The sequence below is a fragment of the Montipora capricornis genome, chromosome 8 (assembly GCF_036669925.1).
Source record: "Montipora capricornis isolate CH-2021 chromosome 8, ASM3666992v2, whole genome shotgun sequence".
Lineage (NCBI taxonomy): Eukaryota > Metazoa > Cnidaria > Anthozoa > Scleractinia > Acroporidae > Montipora > Montipora capricornis.
In genome coordinates this window covers 19,105,021-19,117,547 of record NC_090890.1, presented here as the reverse complement: position 1 = coordinate 19,117,547, position 12,527 = coordinate 19,105,021, and the positions used below count along the sequence as shown (strand labels likewise).

At 38.5% G+C, this 12,527-nt stretch overlaps 1 protein-coding gene and 1 long non-coding RNA gene across 2 annotated transcripts; one reads left to right on the top strand and one right to left on the bottom strand.

The window, feature by feature from the left end:
- Positions 1 to 7,204: 7,204 nt before the first annotated feature.
- On the top strand, positions 7,205 to 10,080 carry LOC138014559 (uncharacterized). The gene is made up of 3 exons (XR_011125329.1): positions 7,205 to 7,382; positions 8,976 to 9,041; positions 9,507 to 10,080. It is a non-coding gene; the product is annotated as an uncharacterized lncRNA (long non-coding RNA).
- An 812-nt stretch (positions 10,081 to 10,892) lies between these two features.
- LOC138013805 (ATP-dependent DNA helicase RecQ-like) lies at positions 10,893 to 12,527 on the bottom strand. The gene is made up of 3 exons (XM_068860863.1): positions 12,368 to 12,527; positions 12,236 to 12,260; positions 10,893 to 11,598 (listed from the first exon to the last, which is right to left on the bottom strand). The coding sequence occupies exons 1-3, from the start codon at positions 12,525 to 12,527 to the stop codon at positions 10,893 to 10,895; spliced, it is 891 nt and encodes a 296-aa protein (XP_068716964.1).

The following is a 12,527-nucleotide window of genomic DNA, read 5'->3' as shown; positions in this document are numbered from 1 at the left end:
TCACGAACATATATATTGTTAGAAGGGCGCCAAAAACCTCTATGGCCCCAAAAATGAGCGTAAGGTACCGCCTCTAAAACTACCCGAAGGTATTGGGTTAACAGCTTGGCCTTACGATTAAAAGCGGGCTGGCCCTGGAGCATGATAGTCTGGCACACGTATATGACCTTAACATGATATAAATCGTACAGGAGCCTAACAAAATCGTCTATTGATGAGCCAACGCGTAAGGCTGTTTCGCGTGTTAAATCGTTGGAGCCCAATTGGATAATGACGATGTCGGGTTTGAAGGACTTAATCACATGCAAATCGCGCTGAACCGTTTTGGTAACCGTGCGGCCCCAAATACCGTGCCATTTGATAACAGCCAAATGCGTAAGGTGAAAATCAACGCTAAAATGTTGGGGAGAACCCAACACGAATTGGCGCAAGCGACGAATAAAGGAATCCCCGAGAACTAGAACACGGGGGAGAGCCATCATATACGTACTAGAGACATAAAAGGAAGAAAAAATGGGGTACTCACCTAAAAATTCCGAGTTCGGAAATGTCAAGGCCCCAAATTGTATCTTCCTTCCCCCCAATCGTAAACAATTTTATAATTTTCAGAACAACTCCTCTATGGATGTTGTTAAAAACTGGGACATTATTTCTTACTCTTGTATCTTATGTCCAATGGTTGGCAATCATAATTTTTGTGGTTGCTACTTGAGGTGGCATCCCAGGGGAGGTACATATTCTGATGTTCCCTTAAATTTCACCTTTGATAAGTTCCTCTATTCTCAGAACCTCTGTGGATTTTCCCTTGATCCACCAAAGTTATATTTAATGTTCGCTGCAATTCTACAATACATCAAGGTGGTATGTTGGACGAGTGAAACAAAGAAATAGCCACCATGTTGGAGGAGTGAAATATTCTTTTGGCAATGGAACTCTATTTTTATGAAAAATGTTCCTTTTGTTTGAGCATGCAAGTACTTCCTGCTGGTGCCATGAACAAAAACGCTTTATATATACTTGCAGTTACTAGGCCACAATGAGATGATGCAGAAAGTCTGTTGTCTGTTAGGACCACAAAATGCCTTTCTGGAGGGCAAAACACGTACATATCAATGCGTTTTCAAACAAAAACACATCAGTGTATACAGGGCCTAAGTGGCTGGGCACATTGTTTCCTGGCAGGCTGAAATCCGCTCAAACCAAAAACATGATCGGGATTTTTGGTACCAACATCACATGAAATAGCCATGAAAGCACAAGAGTTCAAGGGAAAATATCATCAATATCAACTTCAACTACGGCTAGTAATGACCAAGTGAGCCCTGTTGTAGAAGCAGTGATGCTAAATTTCAACAAAATCTAACCTAGAAGAGATGCTACAATGTTCATTAAGCCCAAATTTACATACATACATACTTATTAGCATTCCCCAGGGGGCTTTTCAATACTAAACAGCAAAGCACATTATGATAGTAAATGAATGAAATTATAAAAAGCGGTCATTGATAGATAGATACTTTATTTGTAAAAATATTGCAGCCATAGGCTGAATTACGTTTACTTACATTTCCGTAATTATGGAAAAAGATAAAGATTGGAATTAAAATACTGAAAGAATAATTAACAATTATTCCATAACCGCACGTTGGATATGAGATGGTAAATAGCCAACGAGGCGCGTAGCGCCGAGTTGGCTATAACCAGTCTCATATCCAACAAGCGCGAATGGAATAATTGTTTTATTAAATTCCTTCAACTCCAAAAATTTGGAAGTACGAAATACGAGCGGAAAAAGCGAGCAAATCCGAGCGAAATCGAAAAAAACTTGATGAGAACTGATGCGATGTTGTGTAATACCTCGTTGTCAGACAGACGCAGGCTCATCACAAAAACATTTCTTGCCTTTTCGCGTACTTCTAAACGTCGGAATTGATCCAAACTTTCCACAAAAAAGTTTTTTTTCTCCTTTTGGCTTTATTCAAAGAGAAATTTGGCATTCCGACGAAAACATTTTTAGTTTAGCAACGCTTAATGCAATCATTTACCATATAAGGTCAAACCAAGGTATATGAGCTGATAACCGAGATTGAGTGAACCAATCAGAGCACGCGAAATGCATTATCCGAGGTTGAGAATTTAATAACATGAAATATTCAATAAAAGTACTCAAAAATGACTATGCATTTCTAATATATATTCCATACAGCTTTTGCTACAGCACACTGAGCAAAAACATAACAGCGTTTTTAAAAATGAGAGTTCATTGTTCTTTCAGTCACCAGTCGGCTCACCGAAGAAGTATGCTTTCCCCTAAGACCTTACTTGTACGCGGCTACTGTGTTCAGCAACTTGGTCATTTTGTGAGTGGGATGACTACACACTTCTCTAAAAATATTAAGTACTATGTTCTCGCGGCGATCAAAGAATTTTGATGGGCCTACATTTTTTAGCGCCTCCTGATATGAAAAATTATGGAAAACAATGCATAAGGTGCGTTTCTGGCATCTCTCTAGGTCGTTATGGAGATACTGTGGGAGGCTGTTGTGACATACGGGACAAGCGTATTCTGCAACGGGTTGTATTCAAGTTAGATAAAACAGAAGTAGTTCTTTTTCTTTGACCCCTGAGCGTTTCAGTTGACTCAAAAAATACAATCGAGAGTTGACCTTTTTGATAATGTCATATAAGTGGTTGTTTCACTTTAAATTACTTGAAAAGCGCACACCTAAAATTTTTGCATCTTCAACATGCGCTAATTTTTGGTCGTTAATTAGGATTGGGTCAAGTTCTAATTCAGATCGGCTAAAACTGATGCGCAGTTCTTTAAACTTAGTTTCGTTTAATTGAAACTTGTTCTGGGCGACTTGCTTTGCAACCTCATCAACCTCATCATTAACATAATTCTCTCGCATGTGCATTTTCAACTTCTTTTAAAATGATGTTAAAGATAACTGCTTAAAGTCGTTCTCCAAATTGTTCCAAATGTTGACTGCTCTGGAGAGGAAATGTCACTGGCCGGACTTTGTCTTACTTGGAGGAATATCAAGGGATTCTCTGTTTCTAGTGTTGTGATGGTGAAAAGACTTGCACTTTCGGAAAGACTCACACAAGTATGTCATGGCGTGTGGACATGACATGGCTAGCTCGGCAAACATTTACCAAATATTCTAGTTTTCTATCGTGTAATTTGCTGTATTAGCAAGTGGTTCATTCGTAAGAAGTAGCTCTTTTATTAATCTTCGTTTTCAAGAAATGGGAAGAACACAAAAAACATCAATCAAAGGGTGCAGCCGCTCTAGATTCTGAACAGGATTCGTCGGTACCGGATAGCACCGAAGGAGATTACGTAACTCTAGCCACCGTTCCAATCTCGACCCCAGAGCTCTTTTGTGCATGACTGCCAGGAAGAGAAGATCTCTGGGGAATCCTGATACCAACTACACTTGTGATTGGTTTGCAACTGGAACAAGGCATGAAATATGCATGAAAATTGAACTTACAGTGCGGGAAGCATTACGGGAGGCACCATTGGCGAGGAAATGGAGGAAGAAGAAAATAGTGGCACTGCCATGAGCGAAATTTCGAAAAAGCAATGTAAAGCGTCGCCTAAAACGTGTCATTGCTGTAATTCTACTTTAGAAAAGATCTTCGACAGCATAGACAAATCGAGGTACAGGAGGAGGACGTAAATATTCTTCCAACGAAAGTGTGCAGAAAGTGTTTCAGAAAGATTGCAAGACCAGCAAAGGACATGCATGCTTTCAGAGACGTATGCCTGAAATCGAAACAGATACAGGAGATACACATAAACGCTCGACAAAAGCGTGTTCGTATTCGCCAGCACAACACAACCCGGAGAAAAAGATAAGACAGTGTGACTCGTCAGAGTTTACTGTGGGGCACTTTAATAACACACCAGCCGATACGGAAAATACGAGATCCGTGGGCTTGTGAGTACGAACCTCTCTGTTTCCATCTGAGGAGCAAACTCCTCAGAGAGAGATCCTACCTTTCCCTGCTCTTGAGAAAGCTACCACTACATCCACCAGAGAAAAGCCGCAGGCCTCCGAGATATTAAAAGATGCTGGTTTACGAAATACGGAGGTTTGTGTTATCATGGCTCTACCTGTTAGTTTTACTCCCTTTACCGTTGTACAAACAGCAAATAATTTTGAGTTTTTAAAGAACGGTAATGCATAAGTAAAACATATTTAAAGTTTCAATTTCTTAATAAACAATAGGGCTGATACAAGAGAAAATAAGCGGCGGCTTACTCTGGCCGCGGCTTACATAAGACGCAAACAGGCCGTATAAATGGTACAAAATCTACGTTCAGGGCTTTCTCAAGCCGCGGCTTATCCTGGCCTGGGAGTTTATACTCGTATAAATAGTTCCTTTCGCGTATTATGTTCGCCACGACCAGAGTAACCTGCGGCTTATTTTCTCTCGTATATAATAGGGCGGTTTATACGAGAGAAAATAAGCCAAGGCTCACATAAGACGCGAACACCCCATATAAATGGTACCAAATCTACCGTTCACGGCTTTCTCAAGCCGCGGCTTATCCTGGCCGGGGAGTTTATATTCGTATAAATAGTTCCCTTTGCGTATTATGTAGGCCACGGCCAGAGTAAGCCGCGACTTATTTTCTCGCGTATAAATGGCCCTATTGACTTTTACCCATTTAGATTTCCAGTATTAAACTCAGCCCCAAAGTAAACGGGTCAGTTAACGTGACATTTCAACAGAAGAGGCTCTGCGTGGGAGGAAAATATTAACCCCAACTCCCTACTCGTTTCTGCATGCACCCTGCCACTTGACTCTTTCTGCACCTGATTTTGTAATTTAGGAAACGCATTTGTGACCGCAAACGGAAAAAAAGGGGACAGAAGGCGGCTTACCTTAGACAGTAGTGTGTTGTTTATCAGGACGTTTCCTTTTGAATTACCAAAAAAATAGACGTTGTCTTTTGACTTAACCCTCTGTGAACTGAAGACCCAACATTTTCAGTACTTCCCCTTCCCATTCAACTTTGCAATAAATAACTAACAATCCCTTACCATGGAAGTTCAATGATTGATAATAAGCAGTGATATTGACACATCACAGTGTCATTGCTAAGAAACTTTTCCAGCCACTTTAAAATTTAAGTCATGATCATGGAAATGTTTTTTTACCCAGCTCTCCAAATCATTCACAGAAGCCATCCCAAGAGTGGTCGTTTTAAATCTTTTGAAATCTTTCCAGTGGGGAATTCCAAGAGATATAGCCAAAGAACTTCTCAAAGTAGAAAGCATACAGAGAGCAAGCAAGCTTCAATTGCTTCAGCAAATAGATAACCAGTGTCAAGCATTATGCATAAGAAGTTGTGGAGAACCATCAGTGTTAAAAGACAGCTCTGTAGGAGCTCTAGAGGTAGTCAAGTGGAGTAATATCATGCAGGAAATGAAGGACAGAGCTCCTGATGTGTTAAACTTTATAGCAACAGTGGCTACACCCAGACTTAAGAAGAATGTTGAAGACCAGGTTCCTCCCGTCTGCATGATATATGCCATGATGATGATGAACCAAAGGTGGCAGGAATTGAGCCTTATGCAGAAGATTGCCACAATTATTCTGGGAATTGGACACAGCAACAAAAAGGTTAAACTTATTAGAAACTTTTTTTATTACAATTTGTAAAGGTTTCTCTTTGTGCAAAGACAACGTACTGTTCACAAACAGCCAACCAGTCTCAGTAAAAATACAAAGGAACACATGAGATGCAGATAAAGTATGGGGCACAATTTGATGTCTCCTAGAAACAACTTGAAAACATTTCAGTCATATTTTATCCATTTTAATACTTTCAACACATCACTTTGTTTTTAATTGATTTGTTCTGTTTAATTTAAAAATACAGACCTTTGATAGAATGAGGAGTCTGTGCATTTGCCAGTCAAGGGCCAATTACTTGAAGACCATGGACACCATTGGTACACCTTTTGAACACTTCTCTAAGCAGAGAATTTTATAAGTTGGCAAAACATATTAAAGGTCCAGGGATTTATATGTGATTGACATAATAAGCATTAGATAGGACATGACCACCCATCTTGAGAAGTGAATTAATTTTGAAATTTTCATTATTCACTATCTTTCTTTGCAGGTGATGGGCTTGTCCAAGAGGTTCGAGAATTAGTGAAAAACAACAATTCCATGGAACTCAGAGCAACCTTTGATAACTTTGATTTTAAGGTGTTGGCTAACATCATCCTAACAAATCATACGAACTCCGATATTCACAGTATTTCACCTTCAATCGTGTTTCAAGCTCATTGGTGCAAGACGTGAATGCTTTTGAAAATTCCAATTACTTGCCTAGTAACGAGGAGCTTCAAATGTTCAGAAGGGAATTCATTGTACTGGTCAGCAGAGTGCTAGTGGAATTTTTCCCATGCCTTAACCCTCTAAAATCTCTAGTTTCTAAGCATATTAGGCATCAATACTCTGATGAAATGTCAAAGAAATCTGTGATCATCAACCTGCCAATAGTACCATATAACCAGACAAAGCATGCTGATGTTGTTCAGTACTTGGAAGTCCTACAAGACCTCTTGACAGAGGTCTATGCTCCTGATGAAATCTACCCATTAAGCAAAGAGGTATGACATTTACAAAAACTGGAAAGAACTGAGAAAATTTTAAAAAGTAGGAATGATAGAAGAAAAATGGTTTCTGAGAGAGACAAAGTTATTTTTTGGAAAGTCACTCAAATGTAAAAACAATAATGTAGACAAAATGACCAAGTGTCTTTCAATATTTCAAAGAACTGATTCCTATTTCATAGATTACATGCTGAAATGTGATACTAATAGATGCTTGTAAAGTGGTACATACCACTAGTTGACCAATAATTGGTTGACTACTGGTAGTTATAACTCAACAAGTTATAGGCCAATTCCGAGTTCATGTTTGCCTCTTCTTCAATGGAAGTCTAAGTGCGAAGTTTTTCGTATTAAAATTAGTTTTTATTCATATGTAAAGTAGAACTAATTACAGTGTACCATCACAAAAACGTTGCACTTAAACTTGTCTTGAAGAGGAGGTAGGCATGAACTCGGAAATGGCCTATTGCTGGACCTATACTTAAGTGGTCAATAATGTGCGATTATTGCAAATAAGATCTATAGCTAAGTAACACACCTGTAGTATATAACTGGCATTCATTCAATTAATTATAAAAAATAGGAGAGCATATTCCACTCTTTGGAGACCTCCTTGGACGTGAGCGTGTTACAGGGGCCAAGAAAACGCGTGCAGGGTGCGACTACAGTAGTGAAAAATTTGAATGCATTATTGAAGCTTGTGCTCAGTGACATGCAAAGCAGTCATTCCTTGGGGTAAGTGAAAAGAAAAAGAAGACATTTTTTCCAAAAACTTCTTGGGAGGGTAATAGGTGCAACCCAACAATTTTAATAACTAACATTTGGGTTTTAAATTCTTCAGTAAGCTCTTAAAATATTTGTGACCCTCTCTCCTCTTGTAACATAACTCTTTGCTCACTTCAGTTGGCATTGCTTGTTTAATCCTTTTCGCCTTTGTTCATTCACCACATCAATTCAGTCCAAAGTGTTAGAAATTGATAATGGGAAAAATCAGTATTGGAGTACTGTGAATTTTTAAAGATAGTTCTTAAAGTGCAACTATGACGAAATTCACATCTTTTCATTTTAAGACATAAACATGTAGTCTGTACGAGAAGAATGCTGTTTACTATTTTCAAATGTCTCTTTTTGTTCCAGTTTTTCGAGTCTTCAAAATATGCAAATTAGTCAAGTGATGACGCCATAAACTCAACCGAGTATATGTTTGTGAAGATCTAACCAATCATCTGAATATTAACGGTTGTGGCCTTGTTAAATGTTTTCCGGCTTAAGATCACCAAAAATATTGAAATCAGTTTGAAGGGGGCTGGAAAAGAGTGAGTTGCCATGGGAACCAACTTCTTTATAGCCATAGGTGTGTTGCCTGTAGAATTATTAGTCAAGTTTCAATGGTCTCCGCTGCAAGTTGACTGAGATAGCTCTTGACTATTTAAATGTATATATTTGATGTTATATTGGGTTGAGTGAATGACATCATCAGTCCTCTCATTTGCATATTTTACCCATTGTTTAAACTTAAATATCTCTGAATCCAATGCAGATATTTTGGTATACGGAGTTTTAGTCTTTCTTGGAATTCTATGTGATAAACCTAAAAATTAAGGGGATGAAAATTAGATTATAGTAGCCCAGTAATATAATAGTATAATGTTATTTTTGAATTCCCTATTTAGTACATCTGGGAACAGCTTTATGACACACGAGATGTTGGCACTCTTTACAACCTAAGACAGCGATTTGGATTGGTAAATGTTCAATCAAAAGTGAAAAATAACTTTGAAAGTGCCAACTCTCTGATGTTGTCAGCCACAAAAGCATACCTGTGCAGTGCCTTCATGGAGTATGCTGGGCTGACAACAATAGATGGAACACCAAAGACCATCAGTACTCAATCCCCACCGAAAGTCTTGGAGGAATATATTGGCTCCTTCGTGGATGAATATGTGATGCTGGAATTTGATGTGGAAAACGCTTTGAGGCAAAAAAAAGAGGAAGCAGAGAAGCTGCAGGATACAAAAGAAAACATTAATGAGTTTATTAAAATATGAATTGAGGCTTCCACAGACAAGAAAATATAAACTAGCATTTAATGGACAATTGTAATTGGTAGACAAAACATACAGTTAAATGAGAACTACAATTATTATTCTCAAAATGTTATTCGCAAATATAATCATTTATCATGATGATGAATGCAATTGATTTCAAACATGCACTGTGACTCACCATAATTATATCCATTTGCTTATATTTATCACCATAAAGGGTTTTCTTATACACTGTAATGTCCAGCAATTAGCTGTTTCTCATTTTCCCTTTTTTTTTAAGATAAAACCCAACAGACTACTGAGCCAATCACAATATCCAGGATTCAAAGGCCACGTATACAGCCAGGTATGCAGCTAAATTACCAATTATTACTTTTTACTATTTATTGTAGTCACCATCTGTCTTCTCATTGGCTAAAAGCCTACAGTTAATTCTGGAAAACAGCGCAACCTACAGATTAGTGAATAATCCATAGGTTGCGCACGCAATACATGATTTCCAAGAGCAATGTGTTTGAAAATAAACTGTGATCGCTGCGATAATGCGTTTGTCGTTATTTTCTTCAAAACAGTGTATAATAAAACAATTATTAGATTCGGTGTTTGTGGGTTAGTGTTACCAGCCTCATCCTTCGGCTTCGGCTGATAACACTTACCTCGACCTTGATTATTCCAGATATCACAAAAACCTCATCCAATAATTGTTTAAAAACCAATAATCCAATAATTGTTTAAAAACAACCATAATTTTAAGAACTTTCTTTCCATTATGTCATTAATGAATTAAATTGTTATTGAATTCTCTACACAGGACAAATTGTTGCTCTCATTCAGCAAACACCTGAAAATGGTCCCATAGAACTAGCAGTGGGGAAAGTGATCGCTCCTCTCCCCAACATTGAGGCCCACCCTGGCTCTGTTCTAGTTTACATAGCACATGTTGAAGCTAATAGTCCCCAATCAAACATACACAACCTATGCATTGGACAGTGTGTTAGTTGGCAAGAAAACCTTTTCGCATTGTGCAGCCAAAATTCAGCAACTAGTGAGAGCAACAGAGAGCAGCAGTCTCGATCTCAGCTGATCACATAACAAGGACAAGGATCAGACAAGCCACCACAAGATGCTGCAAAAGAAGACAGGGTTCTCAACTATGGCTTGCAAGTGATACAACTTGGAGTATTTCTTATGCAGCTTCACGATACCGAAAAGGAAGGTGACAGTGCGAGGAATGTAAGAAATGCTGAACTCTTAATGCTGTATTTCAGATCAAGGGAAAGAGGCCAGAAGTATGCATATGAAATGATACGCTTCCTGACATGTGTCAAGGCCCTTTATTCAGAGAAAGTGGCACATCAAATTATTCATGTCCAGTTTGTTAACTGGAGAGGTGGTGAAGGGAAGAATGTTGCCAATGACCTTAAACAAGAGCACTTTGTTAAAGGCCACAAAACTGTCCTGAAGGATCTTAATGCCAACAAGACCCTTCAATCAGTGGAGAGGGCAACAGGGGCATCTTGTGGTCTAAAAGCAATTTCTGACAATGTTGACAGAGTGTCACGTTGCCCCTGATTACACACTCCACACATCATTAAGTAAACTGGCAGATGAAAAAGAGATGATTAAGCTTGTCCATGGCAGAAGACCATTCACATTTACTGAAAGTCGGAAACACAGCACCTTTCCAACCATTTCAAAAAGTCCCCTGCATCAGTTGGATGTTGTTAAACTAGATTCATGGCTAACTAGACACAGGAGGAAGCTGGCTGCCTGCAGGTTTGCTGGAGCTGATGTTGTTGGCAGTGATGATGAGGATGATAGTGGCACAGAGCAAGATGAGGAATCTGATGAGGACATTACCAGTTCTAATTAAACACACAAATAATTATTATTTTCAGAAGCACTACATGTACCCTAGATCTAACAAAGTAAATGATGGATGATCTTAGCCTATAACGTAAAATGTAGGTAAGCACGTGGTTCTGGGTGCAATTTGGTTAAAATAAGCATGTGTAGAGCAAGCGAAATTTGTCTAATAAAATTAAAGATGACAAATCTCTCTCGCCCTTATTAAGGTTTCCACAATTTTGTTAGTCCGAAAACTTTACAAGTGCTTATTGTATTGTATCACAAAAGAAATCATGTTTTCACTTATTAATATAAAAAAAAATACTGAAGAATGAGCTTACGTTTGCATTCATTCCTTGATTTTAAACTTAATCATAGTATCCTGAAGACCACGCTTTGCCTTGCTGATGTCGTGACAATTATAATAAACAATGGCCTCGGAAGGAAGTCCATCCCTGCCTGCTCGGCCAGCCTCTTGGTAATATTCCTCCATTGTGTAGGGGACACCCAAGTGAACTACCCTTCGAATGTTGGGGCAGTCTATACCAATGCCAAAAGCAATGGTTACAAAAAATACTCTATGTTTACATTTGTTATTAACAAGGTCTGCCATGATGCGCTCTTGGTCATGCTTTGGATACTGAGCATGATACTGGGTAAACAGCCTGTTCTTGGACGTTTGAGGAGAATCTAATGGTTCATATTGTTTGTCACCAAGCTCACAGCAAAAATACATAAAGCTATCAGCACAATCTTCAAGGTTCCCATAGAAAATAGTTAATGGCATTTTAGATCTTTTAGGCTTTAACTCCTCAGCAAAATGTGCCAGAATCATTACTCTTTCCTCTTTAGGAGGTGGTCGTGATCTAGACTCAAAATAAATATTAGCCCTGTCTGGGGTGACCTCAACTGTGATGGGTAGCTGGAGGCCAATAGAATTAATAATCTTTTCTTGCTTGGCTTTGGTTGCTGTTGCAGTAAGGGCCAGAATTAGGATATCTGGAAAAACACTGCAGAGAACATCCAGCATGCCCAAAGCTGGGCGAAATTGTTTCCTATACAGACACAAATACAAAGTTTGTGCAACAGAAACATAACAATGCGCAGGGTACATGTAGGTCAATTATTGTGGTTTTCCTTATACCAGCAGCAGAAAGGGAAGGTCTGGCAGATTGCAAAAGTAAAAAATAGCTATCTATTCAACACATCACAATAATTTGTAGGTTTGGAAAACAAAATGAAAATGAGTTGGGAATTTGGTGAAACTGATCTTCAAATCACGAAGTGACCCCTTAGTGTTACTTCAATATTAATTTTAAGTCAACAAATAAAGAATACTTTCAAATTTATTTGCATGTCATGGAATTACCTGAGAAGACATACTTTATACTGAGAATTGAAGTGAACTTTGCTTATAGAATAATATTATTGTTATACAGTAACTGTAAGCAAATTCTTTGACTTTATTGGTGAAAAGCAAAATAGCATATGTACATGTATGCACAAAATGACCAATTTTCCACACACAAGCATCAGTCATGAGTAATGTTTGAATCAGTTATCATGAGTAATAATAAATAAATGAAGACAACAATATTTTCCTTACTGTTTAATTTTATTTTGACCGATCAAAATATCCAAATAAACATGTGCATCTGCAGGAGCAAATCCAGAAGAAAGAGAAGCACTCACCAGTCATCTACTAAATGTGCCTCATCTAACACAATACAGCGCACATTTTCTTAAATGTGGCGGTTTTCAGTACTGTTTTTGTGTTCTTTTCCAGTAGAACCTCCGGATGAGAAAACACCAGTTGTAATTTACCTTCCCTCGCATGGGAGACAGCCAAGTCTTTCCTCGTTCCATCCAAAATCATTGCACCAAGATGGTTGAGTTTACTAATCTGGTCTCGCACCAGCGCATTCAGAGGAGATATGACCACTGTGATGCTCCTCCCCTTCAATGGATGTTGTGCGGCATCCAT

Excerpts from the sequence above, each read along its gene's own strand:
- LOC138013805 (XM_068860863.1), bottom strand. The coding sequence starts at position 12,527 with ATGGATGCCGCACAACATCCATTGAAGGGGAGGAGCATCACAGTGGTC. Across the intron at positions 12,261-12,367 it reads TGTCTCCCATGCGAGGGAAG|ATGAGGCACATTTAGTAGAT; the intron begins GTAAATTACAAC and ends GTATTGTGTTAG. Across the intron at positions 11,599-12,235 it reads GCACATTTAGTAGATGACTG|GAAACAATTTCGCCCAGCTT; the intron begins GTGAGTGCTTCT and ends GTGTCTGTATAG.